This window comes from Nestor notabilis, unplaced genomic scaffold, assembly GCF_000696875.1.
Source record: "Nestor notabilis isolate BGI_N333 unplaced genomic scaffold, ASM69687v1 scaffold8055, whole genome shotgun sequence".
Taxonomy (NCBI): Eukaryota; Metazoa; Chordata; class Aves; order Psittaciformes; family Psittacidae; genus Nestor; species Nestor notabilis.
The window spans coordinates 18,004-39,997 of record NW_009927822.1 but is presented as its reverse complement, the minus strand read 5'-3'; the positions used below and the strand labels follow the sequence as shown (position 1 = coordinate 39,997).

Sequence of the window (21,994 nt, the reverse complement as noted above, 5' to 3'; positions counted from 1 at the left end):
ATTCCTGAACTGATGTGGATCATTTTGGGGCTCCATTGAAATAGATACGCTGATGTATATGTATTCTGTATTGTATAATTAGGCACATGTTTTATCCTTTGCTTAAAACATCGCATGTTCAGTTCTGCTACAAGCAACAAAGAAGAGACGTTTTCTTTTGTGGTTCTTTGTTCTAGAATCTTTCATTCAGATTGGTCTATTCCTATCTTTTAATGTTTAGAGTATTTGAAGATTAAAGCAGATCTTAAAAAGTTTGATTGAAGTAGAACATATATGCTGAGGAGTGGAATTTTGGAAAAGTAAACTTTTTCAGTGTATGTCCTGTTAAGGTAATAGTCTTGGGGTGTGTAGAGCACAAATTGCAGCTGGTACGTCTATTCAGAATGAAAATTATGGCAAATGGGGGGGAAAGTTCTGCTGTTATTAATTTTTGCACAATGGCCTTTTTTTTTTTTTTTTTTTTAATAAATCTTACACACTGTTGTAACAGCTGCACAGGTTTTACTTGATTTGAAACAGGAGGATGTGTGGAGAGTTATTGTTACATAGCAATGCATTTTATTAACAAAATGTTAGAGAATTCCGTTTGATTATCACACTGAATTGTGCAGCCTGTGCGAGAGTTGGTTGTCAGCCTCCTGAGCCAAGAACTTTCATTTTCTTGTTTGTACAGTACTATCTGTGCTAAAGATCAGTCAGAAACTTTTCATTATGCCTCATTTCCAGTCTTGAACAGATTGTAAATCCCGTGTAGTATCATTAATATTTTGTGCTCTTTCTGGTTTTAACTATTAAAGAAATATTTTGAAAGGTGTATGTTCTTTGAAAATAATTTCCCTATCCTTGTCCAACATAAAAATCTTATTTCAACACTGTATGCAGCTGGTTATGTTAATGCTTTGATACCTATTGAGCAGGAGTAATGAATAAAATAGCAAAACTTTCCATCTGATTTTTGCAGGGTATTTACAACAGGAAAAACTTCTGGCTACCTGCCGTGAATTTATTTTGGAAAGCTCAGATTTGAAAGAATATGCAGAGCACTGTACAGAGGATGGGTTTATTCCAGCCTGCTTGCTGGTGAGTTTGTATTTGCAAAGCTGAAAGTTAAATTGTCTTGCGTCCATGGGAAAGAAAATTGAGATATCTCAGTGTAAAAAGTACTTCTCAAATGCTGCTTAAATTTTTTAGTTAGGTCATGCCCTCTGGGTTTTGGGGGGTTGTTGTTTTGGGTTTTTTTTGCATCCTGTGGTATTAGCAGTTATTTGGTTTCTAGTTTTTAGCGTTACTAAGAAACATTTAAGTGTAAAATATGCAAATTGGTTTCAGTATGTTACATTTGGTCTGCTTTATAGCTTTGAGGTTGATTTATGGAGGGGTGTTGCAAGGGTGTTGTTGATTTCGGGGCTGCCCTTGTAATTTATTGGAGATTGCTTTCCTATCCTGGACATCCATTTCAAGTACATATTAAATATGTAGGTAAGGAACCTCAGCTTTATCTTAGGCTACCAAATTTTGTTGACAAAAATTGTTTCAGTTTAGCTTCCTTTCTGATCAGTATCATCTGCTTTGTCCCAGGTGAAATGTAGAACTTTGGGTTTGCATAAATATAGTGTGTAGCTACAAATGTGCTTAAGTACATACTGCCACAAGGTAATTAGATACTTCACATTTTTAACATATACAAAATGAGATTTTTAGTATAGTGTGCATATTACAGGGCTCAGATATTGTCGAGTATCAACCTTTTAATGTTTATGTGTGGATCTTGTCCTGTTTTCAGTTTCATTCCTCTAATATATCAGTTAAATATATGATCTGGAATTTTGTCCAGAGTATTCAGAATTTGTGGATATCTCTGAGATCTGAGGCCTTGATGCATTTATTCAAAACAGGCCACTGAACTTACTTCATTTACAAGTTTTTAATGTACTTTGGCAGTAGGAAATTGAGAACTGAGCCATGGCCAGCAAAAATTTGAAAAACCAGATGTAAATAGGTTATCTGGATTCTTAAGAAAAATTTTTTACTAGCAGAACAAGTAAATATGATATGAAAGTTAATTCTGCGTGACTGTTAAGAATTTTACTTTAGACAGAAGATGATACAAGCTCATTATTCTGTTACAGCTGTTCATCATCTTATTTTTGGGGTTTATTCCACAATGACAAAAGTGAATGGAGGTCATGCAACTCCAACCGCTGCACCAGGTGGTCATGCAGCAATAACTGCTGTAGCAGTGTTGTGCAATGAGATCCACCACTTCAGATTCTGTGTTCATAATGGCATTTTGTTCTGTAGGTTGCCCTCTGCCTAGTTTGAGACCAGCAGTATAAATTACAGTTCCTGTGTTGAGTGTCAGTAGGGTGTAGTCTTCTAAAGAACTGCTTAAATACAGTGTGGTACAACAGATGAAGTGTAAGTTACTAGTAAAGATTTTAAGACCAGTATTTTTTTTCCAGTCCCTGTGTGGAAAAAACTTGACAACTATTCTGAATGAATACGTAGCCATGAAAACAAAAGGTAAGCCTTGAGAATGAGATTTTGTTTTATTTTTCTTATTGATCTGTTGTGAACTCCTTGATGAAGAGGCAATATCTTCACCTATATATGGATATATATTTTTACTTCAGCACACAGCATATATTTTCACTTCAAATTTGAGCAGAACTTCTAATGTAGTAAAGCACAAAGATGTAATAAAGTGTGCAAATGGTATGGGTTTATGCTTATAAAATTGTACTGTTTATAAATAGGGGGAGGAGATGCTGATCTCCTCTCTCTGGTGACCAGTGATAGGACATGTGGAAGCAGAATGAAGCTGCATCAGAGGAAGTTCAGACTGAACATTAGGAAAAGATTCTTCACTGAGAGAGTCACTGCAACAGGCTCCCCAGGGAAGAGGTCATGGCACCAAGCCTGTCAGAATTCAAGGAGTGTCTGGACAATGCTCTAAGTCATATGGTTTAGTTTTGGTTGGTAGTACTGCAAGGAGCCAGGAGTTGGGCTTGATGATCTTTATGGATCCCTTCCAACTTGAGATATTCTGTGATATAACCAGGAAGAGTTGTGTGGTGTGAAATGTTTCTTGTCTTGTTTTTAAACTAACTAAAATAATTTCAGAATAACTTAATATTTTGTATGAATATTGAGATGGAGTTAGAGTGTTTCCTGGTTTTAAAAGCAGTTACTGAGCTTCTGAGTGTTTCCAAGTCTAGCAATTCTTTGATATGTGTTGTATGATCAGATTGTAGTGGGTTTAGTCCTAAGACGTGCAATTTAAGACATACCATGTTTGGAACATTTCCGAATGTTTTTTCCTTTCATGCTAGGTTTAATAGAAATGGTAACTAAGACACAAACATGCTTTCTTCAAAATACTTTATACTTGGCACCTTGAAAAACATTATAAATTGATCTGCTTACATATTTTTTACTTTAATGTTCTCCACTTCAAAAATACCAAGTGTTTGGTTTTTTTACCTGTTCGGGTGACACCTTAAAATAAAGCATTACTTCTAATGGCTTGCCTGCCACGTCACAGTTTTCAAAAGCACACAAGTGATTTAGGAATATGAATATCATTTCCAGAAGTGAATTAGGTTACATTAGCTTGTGTTTGCCCACAACACTGTGTGCAGATTCCATTGAGGATTATGAGCATGGATGTCTTTGCTTCATTTTCATTAAGGTTTTCAAACCCAAGATCTGTATCCATAATAGTGATTTTGCTTGTGATGTTACTTTTTCTCAATATGTGTCTGGTTCAGGCATTTGTAATTTTGTTTTGGTTTTGGTTTTGTGGCTTATTTTAGAAACAACAAGTGAAGTTCCAGCAATGATGTCATCTCTGTGGAAAAAATTAGACTATACGCTTTCTCAGATCAGGTAATATAGTTTTGAAATCAAGACAGTGAAATTTCACTCTGCGTGTCTATGTTGATCAGGTCCCTTTATCACTGTATGAGAATTGCTTTGCTCCCTATTGCCTCTGGTGAAAAAGATAGGTATGTGAGAGCTGATGGCTGACATTTCAAGGCAGGACTAGCAGATAAGGGAGGCATTAGTTTGAGAACATGGCCGTCCTGTAATAAAACCATACACTATGACTCATTTAGAATCTGATACCATTGTGGTTACTTGATCAAAAATACAACAGTAAGCTTCATCTGAAGTATCTGTGAACATTGTTTGGAAGAATAACCATCAGTAGATTGAAGTTTTCTGAAGTAATGTGTGATTGGGACCAGACTGATGTTAATTATATAATAGATACCCTCTTGCTGTGTGGTTGAGTGTTTCTGTTGTGCTCCTTTTATTTATGTCACCCGCTTTATTTTTTAGGAGCATGCAGAATTCCACAGGATTTTCTGCTAATCAAAGGAGTAAGTAACTGTTCCAATTCCATAGGATCGATAGGCTTAATGTTCAAATTATATTTTGGCAAAAAGTGGGGGAATGCTGCACTAACGCAGCCTTAGTCTTAAAATGTCAGATCTCTTCTGCAGTGGGGGTTTTTTTCAGCATGTCTGTTGTCTCCAGTGCAGTCTGTGTTACTGTAATGATCAAGAAAGGAAAATGAGAAAAGCTGAGCTTTTTGCAAGGCACATAAATTCTCTATATAGCATTTTCTTCTCTGCTGAAAATCTTTTAGAAATTTACAGGGTTAAAAGTTTTAAAACCTGCTGTTTCGGTCCTGAAGCTGTTGACTGAATTTGTGGTTCTTAAAGGAACTGAAAACATAATCCGTCTAATTATGTTGCAGTTTCATTTCTGTAGAAGGTGAATATAAAAACGTGTTATAATCTTGAAACAATTTTTATGCATACAAACATATAGCTAAGCAAAATATGAAAAGATACTTGTTTTATCAAGAATTGTTTCTGATAATAAATTGAAACTTACATTGGTTTAGCTGTTTCATTTAGGGTCGATTATATGAGTGGTACATTCTGTAATAAAGTATCTTTTTGCTGTGACTTATTCCTGTAAATATTTAAGCAGTGAAACAAGCATGGTTACTGTGTCTGTGGAAGTTGGCTGTACTTCTTGAATTATTTTGAATTATTTTTAATAACTTCTTGAATTATTTACAGGTTCAAACCTGTAACACAGAAGACAAAAATGGGTGTTGCTTGATTTTTGAGTTTCATGGATTAGTTGTTGAATGTAAAAAAATTTCTGTGGAGTACCCTTAATCAGGTCTTGGAAAAATCATCAGTCTTTTAAAATTCCTGTATCATATATTTCTATCTTGTCTTTATTATCTCCAGCACGTACGAGAAGTGGAATTGTGGAAATGAAAAGGCAGAGAATGCTTCAGCAGTCAGCTCCTACAAACTCAGGATTGTTGTCAGTAGCCTATCAGTCAGGGCCACAGAATTCCTCTTCTGTTGTATCTCCTCAAGTTATTCACAGGCCAACAGTGAATCAAAGCATATCACAGACAAGACTGAATACATTGTTTGTGCACCAGTCACAAACCCAGGAAAACAAGAGCAGCAGTAAGTTGCACATGTTTTTAACCTGGTCTTTTTTCTGTGAAAAATCCATGAATCTAGATGGAAGTTTTCTAAAATCAGGGCTAATCATCTTCCACCAAAAGAGTTCCAGAAAATTCATGCTTTGTTCCCTTAGCTCTTCAGACTGGTTCAGATGATTAAAAAAAGGAGCACCCAAAAGAGAAAACGCCTTTGTATACTTGCTTGCTAATGTGAGTGCAGAGATCAGAAGTGCATTAATCTGTCATTATTCTATCCTGTGGTCTCACCCTTACCCCAAATACTTGTTTTAGCAGATAGGGATGATCCACATCAAATGCATGGTTTTTTTCAGGATATCTTTAAAAAAATTATTTTCATGGTAATGCCAAATTTTTCATGAATTCCCAAGAAAATTGGTTGGAGCATAGTAAGTAATGTGTAGTTATCTGTAGTGCTTTAACAGTGTCACTAGAAAAAGTACTGGCATCAGGATCTTTCTTTTTTTTTTCCGTTTATGAAGCAGGGGATTTCATCCACATTCAGGTACCAGCATCACAAGAACGAAAGCTTCATTCAAACTTGCTCTCTCCAGGAAGACGGAAAAGGTAAACACAGGCGGGTTTTGTTGTTTTGATGGATTTAAAGATCTTTTAGAGCTATTGGGATGTTCCAACTGCTAGCATAAATTTTCTTAGATGGTGGAGTGTTTCATGTTTAAGATCCATTGAGGGTGGCCAGCGTGTGATGTTCCGCTAAGGAAAGTCAAAGAACTTAATGTTAGATAGTGTCGTGATTTAAGCCCAGCCGGTAGAAACATGCAGCCACTCGCTCACTCCTCCCTCTTTTTCCTCCCTGCCTCCCGGAGGGATTCAGAGGAGAATCAAAAGAATGTAACTCCTATGGGTTGAGATAAGAACAGTCCAGTAGCTAAGGTATAATACAAACCACTACTGCTACCACCAGTAATAGTGATGATAAGGGAAATAGCAAGGGGAGAGGATACAATTGCTCACCAGCCGCCGACCGATACCCAGCCCGACCCGAGCAGCGATCTGGGCCTTCCAGGTGACTCCCTCCAGTTTCTATGCTGGGTATGATGTGCTGTGGTATGGAATAGCCCTTTGGCCAGTTTGGGGCAGGTGTCCTGTCTCTGCTTCCTCCTGGCTTCCCCTCCTCCCTGGCAGAGCATGAGAGACTGAAAAGTCCTTGATCAGGGTAAGCTTTACTGGGCAACAACTAAAACATCAGTGTTATCAGCATTGTTCCCAGACTAAAGTCAAAAACACAGCACTGCACCAGCTACTAAGAAGGAGAAAAAATGACTGCTGTAGCTGAACCCAGGACAAACAGATAGGAGGCTGTTTGTGCTTCTTTATTGCCTACAGCTGATCTTTACATTATTCCATTATTAGATATAGGGAAATAATCTTGTATCTTGAGACTTAGTGTTCCTTCCAAAATATCCTTATCAGTTACAAAAATTCTCAATATTGAGTAAATGTGCATTTTTTCTATTTTTAACTTAGAAAAACTATTGGCTTCAGTAAATTTTGTCAGCAAAAACTTTCATATTCACACTAAAAGTGGTGTAAAAAACCCCTTTCTTATGCTAGCTTTGCATTTTTTTATCCTTTCATTCCAATATCCTTTTATTTTTAATGAATTGACTGGTCTCTTTGTGTTGCATTTGTTGTCTTTATCCCTGACTAAATCCCAGTCAGTGGTTTTGCTTATCATTTTCCCTGATCCTTATTCATGTATACTCTTTCCAAGTCCTTTCTATTCCTAAATGGGTTTTTTTGTATGTGATTTTAGTGCCCCTGCTGATTGATGGTTTCTGAAGAGTCTACACCCTCATCTCATATAAAAACATTACATTTCTTATTCATCATCTAAATTCTTATGCAACATAACATTTGCTTGCTGCTTTGACAACAGCTGCTTCTTGAGAGGTCTTTATTTTCAGTGGTGATGCCCAGATCTTTTTCTTGAGTGGCAGTTAATTAGAACCTGTATCACCACTTAGTCATGTGTACTGGGGGGGAGTGGTAGGAAATACTGAATAGTGGACATGGAATTCCATTTTCCATTGTGCTGTTTATCCACAGTCTGCATATTTGTTTTTAACTTCTGTGGAGTGGGACACAATATATGCATGTGACAGAATGAATCGGGTATCTGCTTTTATTGTATTTCCAATATGTAGTTAAATTTCTGTGATTAAAATCTTTCATTTGCTAAGAAAGAAGAGAAACACTTGATTTATTGACCCTTAGGTCTATTGTTTGCTGTGTTCTCACAAAATACATCATAAATTTCCTGGAATGTTTCAGTGAATCTCAGAAGAGGAAAAGTATTACAACATCTGGACCTCTTTCAGCAGCTAGAAGTTCTCAAGACCCTGATGAAGTAGTAACAGAAAGTGAGCCCCTTGAAGAATTCATAGATGGTAACTTCCCAGTGAGTATATACTTACGGAAGGTACTTACTTTTAAGAAGAAAATTCAGACTAAAGGGAACTAGTCTTCTATGTATTGTTTATCTTGGGTTTTATAAAAAGATAAAGTTACTGGTTTGTATTTGAACTATTCTGTGTAATAAACTAGTGAGGATGGCATGGCTATGTAGAGGGGTTTTTCCTTGATATATTTGCTTTGCAAAGATACCTGTAAAGTGTTAGAATACAGTAATTCTGTAGAGAACGGAAAACAAAGCGGAATAAGCATTGCTGTACTTCAGGAGAGTAGAAGTAGAGGAATGTTTTTGGGATGATTTTTATAGCAGTGTCATGCAGTCACAGATTGGCTGTCTCTCTGTTACCAAGAGTGTTCTCTTTCTTAAATTGATTTTTAAATGTTTTTTTTATTAGCAGTAAGTTGGAGATTCATGCTCCTTTTCTAGTGATGATGAAAATAGAAACCTGACCACTTTAAAACTGTGTTTTCCAGCAACTGGTTATTGAAAATGCCAGAGAAAAAATCTTGAGCAACAAATCTCTTCAGGAGAAGCTTGCTGAGAACATTAACAAAATCCTGGGCAGGTAATAAAATTAACTCTATACTTCATATGTATTCTGATTTGATTTATTTTTGAGTTCTGAACTTATGAATGATGTGTTCCAGTGATGGCAATGTCGCTCAGGTCCCTAAACAGACAGACAGTGGTCCCACGGAACAAGAGACTTCAATTGATGAAATCCTTGGACTTCAGGTAGGTGTAGATTGCCATGCTCACATTTTTTTTAAGACCAGGCACATGAGAATGATCTGTTACAAGAACTATCCTGAATCTCTGTCTGCTGTCTGATATCTGAGATTGCTCTCCTCTTTCTTTTCTTTCTTTCTATTTGTTTGTTTGTTTTACTGTACAGTCAAGCCTATCTAATGGCTAGCTTCTGCCCAGGGGCAGTTCCACAACTTCCCTTGCATAGTCATTAACTCATCTTGTTTGGTAGCGGGCAGGTTCCAGGGTTGTTTTGAGCCAGTTTAGCACTCTGCATTCATTCCAAGTGCCTGTACAAGGCAGGCAGCACAAGTGGTTAGCTATTAACGTTACCCTCAGACTGAAATTTAAGTATGCTTCCCACAGTTGCCAGCTGCCTCCTTGTCACTGAATCTTTGGTACCAGTAGTTGGGGACCAGCTTCTGGCTGGGGATCTGATCAATAGCCTTATAAAAGACAAGGGAATTTAAAATATCTTGGCAGTCTCCGAAAATGTTTAATCTAATCTGATACTCTGATTTGCTGCAAGACAAATGTGGACTGTCTAGTTGAGTAAGAGAAATTGTCTTTGGAGCCTAAATAAGGATGCTTTTTCTTCAAATTTAGTATTTTCTTGCTTTTGGAGGAAATGTACATTCTACAAACTAAACTTCTAGTGTTCTTCCTTTGTGCTCCTGCAACCCTCAACCTGGCAATCACAGAGTTATGAAGGGCTCTTAATGAGGAAAAGTATGTCTTCGTGGCCTTCATGAAAAAGGCAGGAGAGCAGAAGCAGTTGCCTGTTTATGAAGCAGAGGTGTCTGGTTTTTAAAAGCTATTCTTCTGTCACATGGTGATTTTTAGGTCATTCGTTGTCAAAATACGTAGCTGAAAACTGTATCCCATTTTTCTAAGCAGAACAGAATCAAAGCAGCTTCTTGGTTTGGTTAGACTAGCTGAGACAAAATAGTGAAGCTTATCGTATGGGATATCCACCCTTAACACCAGCATATCAAAGACTGTACAGGATCTCTGGGAAGTCAGGAGAAACTTTGTATTTGAACACTAGAATATGTACTGAGTGCCCTGCTTGTTTTCTTCCTGGGCTGCTACCAAACAAATCAGCTTGAAAAAGGAATGGTAGAGCAGCGTCCTATGTAGTTGTGTCTTCCAATTCTATTCCACAGAAAAGTAGTTGGAAGTTATATTCTAGAACTTGCAATGGGTAAAGGAAATAAAACTTCCCTTTGCTTAGCATTGTCTTTTAGACATACGCATAACCAAGAAATACAGGTTAATTTGGGGATTTTTCCCCAGTGGTTGGCCGGTGCAGGCTCATGGCATTTCATACCATCTGCATAAGCTGCCAGTGTAGCCTGAATTACAGTCCTTCATAAAGAGTGCTGGTCATTATGAGGAGAATACTCCAGCGTGCATGTGCAGCATGTAATGTCTGACGAAGATGTTTGGGGGACTTTATTTCTTAAACTAAATCACTAGTCTTTTTTAACAGATGCTAAATTTGTGGCAGAAATATTTCCAGGGTTAGTTTCTATGTTTCAGTGCTGAGCAGAAGTAATAGAACTAAAAACAATCTGAAAAGAAAACAGTTCTTGTCTGTTTTCCTTCTCAGTTATGGAAATAGGTGTCTTAACAGTTCTCTATGTCTTGTCTTTTCTCAGGGTGAAATTCATATGTCAGAAGAAGCTATACAGGACATTCTAGAACAGACAGAATCTGATCCAGCTTTTCAGGCGCTCTTTGACTTGTTTGATTATGGTAGGACATACTATACTCAATTGTACCATTAATATAAAGCATCATGAATGATGAGTTTTCCTAAGTATTGCTTGATGAAGCAAGGTAATTAAGCAAGCCTCTTTTGCAACAGGAATGGGCCGTAAGGCACCTGCATCCCTCAATTCAGAATCATATTTTCATATTTATACATGACTCTGAAGTGCAGCATTTTCTTGTGGCTGAAATTCTGGGTTTGTGCTAGTTCAGTGATAGGTTTGTTGCTGTTAGACTTTTCTGGTCTAAAGGATGATAGTTGATACTTGCTTTTCTGTGCTGTTGTGAATTTTTTGTGCTTGTTCTGATCAGGGATGTCCTTGCATAAAAAGTAAGGACTTCTTAATGCTATTTCTGGATTTGTAATGAATATAGACAAATAGTTCTTTGAGTTTAGGATTGCGTTTCTTAAATATGGTATCTCCTTGCTTCATTTAAAATGTAATAATCACAGTTGTGTGTAAAATTCCTACTTAATCATTCTTATTGCTTTATTTTGAAAATAGGAAAGAACAAAGTAAACAAGAATTTACCTGCTGGTATTTCTGGTCAGACTGGAGTAGAAAATGCAATCTTGGTGGATGAGGATAACCTGGAAACACTTGAAAGTTCTTTAGGAACAGAAGACTCTAGTATATGTAGGTTGTTGTGTTTTGGTTTGGGTTGGGTTTTGGTTATTTTTTTCGTTCAAGATCTTTTCTAGTCTCTTTTCATTATGAAAATATTTTCGGACAGTTTGTACGTTTCAAAATCTTTCTGTTTTCAATGGTAATAATCTGACACGTACATTGCATGAACATATGGATACACCCAGTCTGTTAGAAAGTTTGTTAAATTTAACAGTAATCCACCAGTGTACTTAAAAGTTGTACTCAATAAGCTCCTCTCTATTCTGTAATGTATTGGCTAATTAATACACAAAAAGATACTTGCTATGGAGAAAAGGTGTGTTTAGTCCGTCTACCCTGTTCTTAGCAACAGTCCATCAGTAGCAGCTGTTCAGCAAAAGTCTATGAGAAATAGAGCCAAGAGGTCTTTATCCTGAGATGGCTTTTTGTGCTTCTGGAAATCCGATTTAGTGACTTAAGCTATTTGCTTATTATTTGTATGCTTACTACTTATGTACAAACTGATTTGCCAGATTGCCTAATGTACCTAGCCATCCATTTCATATACTTTCTGCTTAGCTTGAAAGTCAGGATGAGTAGCATTATTCCCACTTACCAGTTCAATGAAAAACTGTTTCACATGAAACTAAGTTGCTTCTAAAACACTGTAAAAGGATCATCTGTTTGATAATTATGGAACTAATTTATTCTTTGTTTTACAGGTGATAATTCTAGTGAATCATTATCCTGTAAAGGTTTTCAGTTAGGGGAAGCATCATGTGCCTTAAAGACCAGCATTAATGAGGATGATACAGCTAAGAAAAATACGACTAGTGACCAGCTGTATGGGAATTGTAGACCAAGGAAGCAGACTGAAGTACTTAAAACCATTGCCCCTGAACATATTGGAGAGCTTGAAATCGCTTTTGACTCTGTGCCTGGTTTGACTGAACCTGACAAGAGACAGAGTTCTGATAGCAAATGCTGTGGAGATTCTTACGATAAAAAGGAGTTGCCTGCGTTAGTATCTGAAAGTGAAAGAGCTATGGAAGTTGGAAAAGGACCACTAAGTCATAGTGCTCAAAGCAGTCCTAATTTAGAATATGTTCATTCTGGTAGTCCACAGATTTCTTTGATTTCTTTGGCAGAGGGAAGTACAGCCATTGAAAACAGAACACGTTCTGGAAGTAAATGTTACTTATCACCAGATACATCACTATCTGAAAAAACACTTACTGAAAGCCCTTCTAATGGGAGCCCTGGCCACAGTGTACTGCTGAGAAAAACCAATTCCTCAATTTCTAGCCCATCAGCAGATGCAGGAAAGGAACAGGACATAACAAATGGTACAGCTGCCTCACCTGGTATTTTACAGGAGAACTCTGTCCATCAGGAACAGAGCACGCAGTCAGACTGTGCTGCAAGAGCTGCAGTGAAGGTTTCAGATCTTGACAAAGCAGAGTTACAGCTTGAAGTTGTTGATACCTCCAACAAAACTTGCTCAAATGATCAGCATACACTTGATAAGCCTTGTAAGAAAGATTTAGACCTCCCTTCAGGACTGTCAAGCTCGGAGGGAACACAAGGGGAAGTGCAGGAACCTTCGTCTTCTACAAAAGTAGATGCTGATAATGTATATTTCTCTTCTGGTGATGATGCACATACAGAAATTTCTGTAGTACCCACTGAGAATACTCTTACTACATCTGAAATATGCCAGTCTCCTCTCCCAGAAACTGCATCCTCAACAGATGAGTCAGGTACCGAGGCCAAAAGTATAAGCGGTGTATCTTCTAGTAGTCAACCGATGGATGTCGATCCTTCTAATATAATGTCCCTCAAGATCATCATCAGCGATGATCCATTTATTTCTTCTGACACAGAGTTAAATAATGCTGTTTCCAGCATCACAGGAGAAAATTTGCCTACTATAATACTGTCTTCTCCAGCCAAATCCCCAACCAAAACCGAAAGCCTGTCCAAATGTCTGACTTCAGAAGACGCTGAAAAAAACGTGGATTCAGCTTTGGCAGAGCAGAATCTCCTTGTGCTTAGACCTAAGGATCCTGTGGTCACCTCAGTTAGCACTCAGAATGAAGACTGCACTGTTTTTTCAGTTGGGGGTACAACTAACCTGTCCAAGGAAGGGGGATTTATACAGTTGATGCCAGCAACAAGCACAGCTTTTGGGAATTCAAACAACCTTTATATAGCCACCTGTGTGACTGATCCAGCTGCCTTGGGCACAGCTGTAACACCGTCAAATGTAGTTGTATTGCCCAGCAATTCTATGCCACTTGCTGCCCAAGCTCCAGCAGTACAACAGTTACGAACTCCTCCTAGATCCAGCAGTACATTTGCAGCAAACCAGGCTGTCTCCCCAAACTTCCCACAAGGTAACCTCATTATTAGAAAATGACTGAAAATGTGGTGTTTATATACTGGTTTTATTCCTCTTTTGCATGAAAAGTAAACCATTTATTTTAAACACTGCTGTATCTGCCCCTGGAAACTATCCAGGAGTTGTGTAGCTTTTGAGTATAGTAGTTGCTACTGAAAATGAAATTAAAACTACAAAGAATCATTGACCAAGCTGCTTGGAAGAAAATAGCCTCATATTTCAGAAGTTTAAATGATACAGTTTTAGCAGTGATAAATGTAGGAAGCATATTTCAGCTTACGTAAGAAAAGATTTTGGTTTTTTGCCTAAATAAACCATTTTTCTTTGTTTGTTTTGTTTTAATAAGATTCCTATTACAAATGGAATGCTTTGTGTTACAGGTGTCCATATTTAGCTTTGATAACTGGCTAGATACAGGTGATCCTTCCAAATAACTTCCTTGTTTTGTTTTGTTTCCTTTTCCAAGAACCTCTCCTACATTTAGACAGTATGTTCTAAAAGTATAACATTATTTCTTTCCATAATGTAAAATCTCTGCTGGTACCAACATTTTTATTACTACAGCAATAAAAACATTCAGTGCTTTTTAAACCACCAATAAGGCAGCTTTGATTACACATTTAGATTTCTTTCCAAAACCAAAAACTTGTTACACTTACCTTTGAATTTCTGTGTGTAGTGATTTGGATGTGGTCAGAGGCCACTGCAACAGTATGTGCAAGACCTCAGAGTGCTGAGAGACATTTTCTGTCATTGGGATTTCTTTATGCAGAAAACCTTCTGTTGTTTTCATAGAGAATGGAACAGAAGTTTGCCTGTTCTTCTGCATATGATATTTTTCTTGGTAGTGCTCATGTAACTGAAGAACAGTGTGGAATAAATTTTTTGTTCACTTTTGGCAGTTTTTCAATGGATGTGTTGTAATAGTTTCCATTTTATAATTCCTGTATGTCTGGCAGCTGGACATGAGCATCGTCTTAGAATAAGTCTTTGAAAACAACTATTTTAACAGCAGTTAAAATAGTTAAATAGAAAACTTCGGCTTCAATATTCCAGATGAGGCTTATTGTGCTTTATGGGGTTTATTTGTGGGGTTTTTTTCCAATAGTTAATCTCAAACCCGCTAATGAACTAGAATCTTTGTGTACTATGTTTATCACCTTCTACCAGCCAGGAATATCCACGATGAATCATGGACATAGCCTTTCCCAGCTTCTTGTGTGCTTGTAAGGGGAGGGTGTTAACGGGTACATTGGAAGGAAGAAGCATAATTCTGGTAATGGCTTTTGAGCATCATAATGGTAGAGGGTAGGATGCAAATAGTAGTTTGTTTCTACTAAGCAGCAAAATGAGCTTTTGATGTTACTGTTTGTTATAAACCAGTTCAAAGTTCAAGCCTTAACATGGATTTGTCAGACTTCAAGCTTAATTATGAACCATTTCTTAAAAAGGAAAACAGACTTTAACTGAAGAATTTGATATAAACTACAAATAAAACCAGGGCTTACCCTGTTTTCTAGTTTTTCTAGTAGTAATGTATAGTAAGGACAGTGAAGGTGTTCTAAAAAGCCAGAGCTTTTCTTGCCACAGGTTTGACCGTGCATTGTTTTAAGAAAACCTGTCTTGAAGCTTTTCTTTTCGCTGAAGTGTTGTTTCTGTACAGTTCTAACACGTTGGTATCTTTTAGGTTCTGCCATTATAATTGCATCTCCAGTGCAGCCTGTTTTGCAAGGAATGGTGGGAATGATACCTCTCTCTGTAGTAGGACAAAATGGAAACACGTTCTCAGCACCTGCCCGCCAGGTAGCACATCATGGAACTTTTCAGAATTAAAGCTGAACTGATCAGGAATCTTTTGATCAATTATAATGGAATATTTCGATTCTTTAAGGTTCTGCATATGCCTGTGGCTAATCCAGTGTGCAACAGAAGTGTCCCAAAACTACCCATCCCTCCCAAATCACAGAAGGTACCTGGAGCAAGAAACAAGACTAATACAGGTACGTGCCTTGCATTCTTGAGAAGGGTGGAAGACAAGTGGGAGCTCTAAAGACATGTCAGTTCTGAAGAATAGTTTCATGCATACCAGTGCTGCTCTGCCAGGTTACTGCTGGGACTGCTTTGCAAGAGGCCGGTACCCGCTGTTAGTGACTGCATCTGCTCAGTTTACATAGAACTCCCAGCATATAAAATAATTCCAGTTTGGGATCAAGCTTATTTCACAAATTAATGTTTCAAGGCTCTAATGCAGTTTTCAAAGTTTACTTTTCTATATATTTCTGATTATTTTTCATCTTGTTGGTTGTAAGTACCATTTACTGCTGCCATTGAAACCAAGTCACATGGTAACAAAGAAGTTATTAGAAGAGTCAGCAATCCTAAACATTTATTAAGGAAAATCGTGAATAGAAGGGTTGTATATGCACTCTGCCATCTGTTTTCTCTTTGTCATGTCAGGTATATGCGTGGGTATATTAATATCATTGAGATCTTGCTTCTTTATATAGTAAATTGAAACAAGACTGGAGTTCCATTCATTTCTCAATGTTGGGAGGGGGTAAAGAAAAATAATGGAAAATAAAAAATAAATTGAGTTGTAAGGACAACCTAGGCTTTAGCCTATCTAGCTTTTTGAAAAAGAGAAGGCTTACCCATAAAAATTAAAACAGAACGAAGCTGCAAATGAAGAAAAAAGCTGGGGTTGTTATAGTTTGTTCTGACTAATTGAATGTTCCCTGCAGTTTATTTCCCACTTGGAAATCCCTGCCATGTGTTTGTGTCCTGGCTTTTGTCTTGGTAGGCCTACCTGCTAGGTGTAGGCAGCAAGCTTCCTGTTTGTCCTTAGTTGGTGACCTTTGCTAATCTGTTAATCTATAAACTGTAAAATTACCCAAAAATGGCAGAGTTTTGTCCTGGGGTTTTGTTTATTGGTTCTCTGTCAGGTGAGATGTCACTGTATTCACTGTGAGATGATTTCCTTGGAATGTTGTAGTTTATTAATACTTCATCTGTTGTTCCAGGAAAACTGGTACCAAGTGTAGCTGAGCCTTTGAACCACACAAGTTCTCGAACACAAAGGTCAGTAGAGCCAGCTGTTCAAACCTGTTTTCTTCTTCCTGAGTTGCTTTGAACAGTATTGGTGGAGAGGAGAGCAGCTTTTATTAACAATAGCACAAGCACCCCCTTTATTTCCTCCTGGTTGTCTGCTGGGAGCACTGGTACAGACATGTGCTAGTACTGGTGCAGCATGTGCTGGAATTCTGGTGGCACTGTTCCTAGGCTAATTTTGTATGGCTTTGTGTTTACTTCTCCTATGTCAATTGTCAAATAAAAGTTGTTTGAGAGGAGTGCAAGCTAGGAGAAATTGCCTGTTACATTTACTGGGAGATTTTAATGACTAAAACCTTTTTTTTTTTTTTTACCTTTTCAGATGAGTATTGCCCATGGTTTTGTAGTACAGCCTCGTTGCCTTTACCATTCTCTGGTCCAAACCCCATAAAGCTTGTTAGATTGGGTTCTGCAGCTGTGTTCCAGCTGTGCAGATTAGAGCACTGCTTGGTCCTTTGAAAAGCCAAAGGAAAGATGGTGAGGAGAACAGCATGCTAACTTTATAGTGATGGATATCACTTAAATGCTAGTTGGGATAGGTACTAGTTTTCTGTTGGGCAAGTGAGAGAAGAGAAAGCAAGGCTTCAGTCGTAACTCTCTTTGTTGTTAATGGACTTACGAAACAAGGGGGTGTTGGAATGAGCAGAAGAGTGTAGGAGGAGATAAGGTCAGTTTAAATATTAGAGGTGAAGCATTCTTTTATTGTAAAAATAAAACATACTTTAAAAAAATTACCTACTCAGAACTCAATTAAAATGTTGGGAAAGTGGAAGAAATCAGGAACAATAAAGTCAGCTTATTTAAAAAAATATACTGTATACATTGATATATATGTTCCTGGAAAAACTAGTGATTTTTAAAAAGCCACAGAAGCAAGATTTTGGATAATATTACTTTGATAATTCAGCTTCTTGTTAATTGTAGTCAATCTCCAGACGTACGTTTTGCAGAGCAAGGAGAGCAAAATGTTCCGTGTAAAGAGATGTCATTTCTCATTTCTACTCTCTACCCTTTCTGCCTCATCTCAGATTTCACAGAAATAGGACAAGCTGTCCCCACCAGTACCTTCTTTACTGCCCCAAAGGTACCAGAGTTACCATCCCAAAGTTAATTTGCCATTTCCTCTTGCAAGCCATAAAGGCTTATCTGCACAGGTTTATCTTACCAGCAGAGATGAGTATGAAGAAGCTTTTCTTGGAAACACAGCGTAAGCAGGCAGAGGGCACAGCCGTAACGGTGGTACGAGCCGACAGAGCAGTAACATCCTTCTCTTGACGTCACTACAGTGCAGTGGTGGCTTTTTCACACTCACATGGCTGCTTGTCAGGGAGAGACACAGCCTGAGGAAGTTTGTGCACTCTTGGCCAGATGCCCACTGAAAGCTTTTTGTCTTGCTCTGTCCCCCGTCACCTCTAGCAGTGCACAGGGGAGAGTACAAGTATGATGATACTGCCCAGAATATTATGGCAGCCTCTTGACAGCTTCAGCTCCAAGGACTTCCAGAGCTACAACCAGTACTCTGGGATGGACTATCCTGTCATGAATGCACTCAGTTTCTTTTTTGATCTCAAGTGAACTACCAGCATCCACAAATACTCCAGGGTAAAAAAGTTCCCAGGATTAATTACATTCACTGTCGAAACCTCCTTGTTGTGTTTTGAACCTGGTACTACTTTTACTTGATGTTCCATTGAAAGTTATAGTAGTTTGCTTTTTGATGGCTTCTTCCCAGAACTCTCTTACATTTCTCCTCAGTCATGTCTCTTTCCAGGCTGAAGAGCCCCAGTCTACCTACTTGGTCTTTGTACAAGCTCTACTTCGTACTTTTTTTGTCATCCTTTTTGGCTTTCTCTGAGCTTTCTGCAGTTGTCATCCTTTACTCCTGGTGTCTGTGTGTTGATAAAATACGTTTAGAGAATAGTGAGAGCTGTAAGCAGGTGTTTTGAGGGGCAGGTGAGCACTTCCAGCCAGCTGAAACAGACTTGACTGGTGAGAACAAGTATGTTGCTGAAGTGTTTTCGTCTCATTTTCAGGAATGGAAACTCAGACAAGCTTATTACTGCAGAGCTAGGACGGAAAGTGGAGGAGAACTTACCTGTCGCACCAGTAGAAAGCACAAGCTCAAGTTCAAGACAAAGTGAAAGTCACAGGAGAGTGCTTTGCTTTGATAACGTTCTACCTGCTCCAGGAGGAAACACCCAAATTCAGACTACTAAGAGTTTATCCCAGAAAGAAAGAAACGAAAATACTGTATTTGCTGTTGACTCTGCATCGTCCTCTGCTAAGGCACAGGTAGCAAAGAGAGAGAAAGATAAAACGTTGCCTAGAATTCTCTGTAAGCCAGAAGTTGGTAGTAACAGAAGCGCATCTGCAAAGGAGCCGCAGCCCGAGCGGAAGGCGGCAGCTGCAGGGCTTCCATTAGATCCCTTCCACAAGACTACAGCAAATAAAGAAAATGAATTACGAAGGGATACTGATGAAAAACAGAAGAGCCAGGACACTGCCAAACTCTCAAACGGCCAGCAGAGTGTTAGCTTGTGGAATGAGAAGACAGTTGCTTCGGTGCCAGAGCTGAACAAAAAGCAAGGGTCACTGTCAAACGGGAATGGCAAATCCTCAGTGTCTGTTTCTTTGTCTTCGAAGGAGCCGAAGCGAGAACCAGCTAAAGTTTCCAGCCAAGGCCTTTGCCTGTCAAGCCCGTTCGCTAAGCAATGTGTGGAAATGCTTCAAGACATTCAGTGGCACAGCCCCACTAGTAAAACAGTTGAGAACGGGGAGTTGCCCGTCCCCCGTACGCCGTCTGGAGTCGGGGACAGGCACACAGATGATACTACAGACAGTGTGCGGACACCGATGTGTCGGCGCTTCAATGAGGACAGCGCCACCCCTAGAATCATGGTGCCTCCTGCTACCCCAGACCTGCCCGCCTGCAGCCCGGCCAGCGAAACAGGCAGTGAGAACAGTGTCAGCATGGCTGCTCACACACTCATGATCCTGTCCCGGGCGGCCATTGCCAGGACTAGCACTGCAACCCCCCTGAAGGACAACACCCAGCAGTTCCGATCCGTAAGGAGCGCAGTAAAGAAAAGGAAACTGGAGGACTTGAGCGAGGGTGAGAGAAATTCTCGTTCTGCAACGAGGAAAGATCTTCAAAGCTCTCCAACACCATCAAAGAAGAAGAAAATAAAGGCAAGTGCAGCCATTTACTTCTTAATTCTAAACATGTATTAGTCAGCTATGTAGGTATTTATAAAGGGATGGTTCAGAGGTGCTAGTCCAAATCCCTGACATCCTATTTATATTTGTCAGATTTACTAACTTTTCCTCTTCAGCCTATTCTGAACTAACAGTTTTCATAGATCTTAGAGCAGCTTCCAGTACCTAAGGGGCTGACAGGAAATCTGGAAAGGGACCTTTTACAAGTCTGTAGTGACAGGATAAGGGGGAATGGCTTTAAGCTGACAGAGGAGAGATTTAGGTTAAATATTGATAAATTCTTCCCTGTGAGGGTGCTGAGGCTCTGGCACAGGTTGCCCAGAGAAGTTGTGGCTGCCCCATCCCTGGCAGTGTTCAGGGCCAAGCTGGATGGGTTTTTTAGCAACCTGCTCTAGTGGAAGTGTCCCCCCATGGCAGCGGGGTTGGAACTGGATGATCTTTAAGGTCTCTTCCAACCCAAACCAATCTAAGATTCTGTGATAGTCTTCAGATACCCATAAGTAACTCCTGCTGACACTGCACATACCCATGGCAATCTAATTATGTCTCTTAAAACTTAAATGAGTCTAAATTCTTGACTTCAGACTAAGTTTCTAGGTGGAATGTAGGAAACAGGCCAAACGCAAAGTAGGCCTTACTAGAATTCAAGCCATTCTTGCGTCCCTGTTTACCATCAGGACTAGGAATCCACATTTTGTGTATTCCCAGTCTCTGCAGTCCACAGCACCATGCCTTTGACTTGAGGATTTAATGGTAAATAGCAAAGGTGGGTGGAAGGCTGACGAAGAAAGGGATGCTTGTAGATTCTTCTGTAGCCCCAGGCTCTCAGTACTTACCACAGCTGTTCTCTTCCTCTCCTACAGAAAAAGAAGCTACCGAATTCTTTCCCAGCAGGCATGGACGTGGACAAGTTCTTGTTGTCTTTGCATTATGATGAATGAAAAAATAAACCAGCTGAGCTGTGACTGTTCAAAGCCAGGGGGTGTTTGCCGAGGTTTTGCATGAGAAGTTAATTCTAAAGGGTGAGTTGCACTTTCAGTGCACTGGAGTTTCACTTTATAGCAAAATCATGCTGTTCCTGAAGCAGGTTGCTAAGTGTAAATATCATTGAGTTGGTCTGTGTTTATTTCTGAAAGAGCACTTGCGTAATTATAGAGCCATTTAATTTGCAAAGTTGTAAATTTGTATAAATGTACTGTAAGAAAAGTTGTATGTTTCCTGTTACACCACGTTGTCTGTGTTCTGCTGCATTCTCTACTTCCCCATCCAAACCGCTTAGCCAGTTTGGGAAAGGCGGTGTTTGTAGCTCACTGCTCTGAGACACGGGCCACTTCCCATTGTCTCGTTGCATACAAAAGGGACTTAATCTTTGGATGCAACTGGCTTGTACTAACCCTCCCTCTCTCTCCTAACTGTCAAACCCATGCCGTAAGGCTTTGAATGAGTTGACAAAAATACCAGTAACTAAACATAAGGTCAGCAAAACTTCCAAATGTACTTCTCATCTAATGAAGCTTTTCCCAGGCAGTTATCCAGGTAAAGCTTTCATTTGGATGAGCCTCATTCATCTGCAGTGGTGGCAGTTGAGTGCAGAGCTGTTCGTGGACAGTGTGCTGTGCTGTGGGTTAACTCCCCCACGCCTACCCCAGTGTATGAACACTGAACCTGTTGCAACAGCCAGACAAGCATTTTGGGGTGTTCTGTTTCAAAAGGCAGTTCTTTTAACTGTCATTTGTACAGTTGGTGAGAGAGCGTTTGTTAACCCACCTTGTGCTTTTAGCCAGACATGGAAGAATTGGCAGCTAAATCTTTCTGCTCAGTGTAGAATTTGTCACAGCTTTTCTACAAACTCTTTTCCAAACAGGCCCAGGAGAAGCCCAGCCTACATGTGAGTAATAATTAGCAGGGGTGAAAATTACCACACTAAGCCTTGCTCCAGTACTGCAGGATTTTCTCTATGGTATTTCCTCCTTTGTTCTCAAATTGTTGAGGTCTTAAAAAGTTGCAAGTTTTCTTGTAAGAGATCTGTACAGCGACAGGGCAATGGTTCAGATAGTATACAAGGATTCCTAAGGAACCAATATTATGCAGTAGATGTTTATATTAAACCCATCCAATAACTGAATACTGCATAGCATTTACAGCTTGAATAAATATTTTTGGTTTAATAACAATGTTGTGTG

The 21,994-nt window shown here is 39.0% G+C and overlaps 1 protein-coding gene across 1 annotated transcript; it reads left to right on the top strand.

Moving 5' to 3' along the window:
- Positions 1-961: 961 nt before the first annotated feature.
- Positions 962-20,959, top strand: NPAT (nuclear protein, ataxia-telangiectasia locus; the record flags this gene model as incomplete). Its single annotated transcript, XM_010014234.1, has 18 exons — positions 962-1,080; positions 2,463-2,523; positions 3,816-3,888; positions 4,345-4,385; positions 5,274-5,501; positions 6,004-6,088; positions 7,817-7,905; positions 8,231-8,232; positions 8,432-8,523; positions 8,606-8,693; positions 10,367-10,463; positions 10,985-11,116; positions 11,809-13,482; positions 15,175-15,290; positions 15,379-15,487; positions 16,508-16,565; positions 18,629-19,784; positions 20,675-20,959. Coding segments are annotated over 18 exons (4,298 nt in total), but the record flags the coding sequence as incomplete, so codon positions are not given.
- Between the last annotated feature and the right edge of the window lie 1,035 nt (positions 20,960-21,994).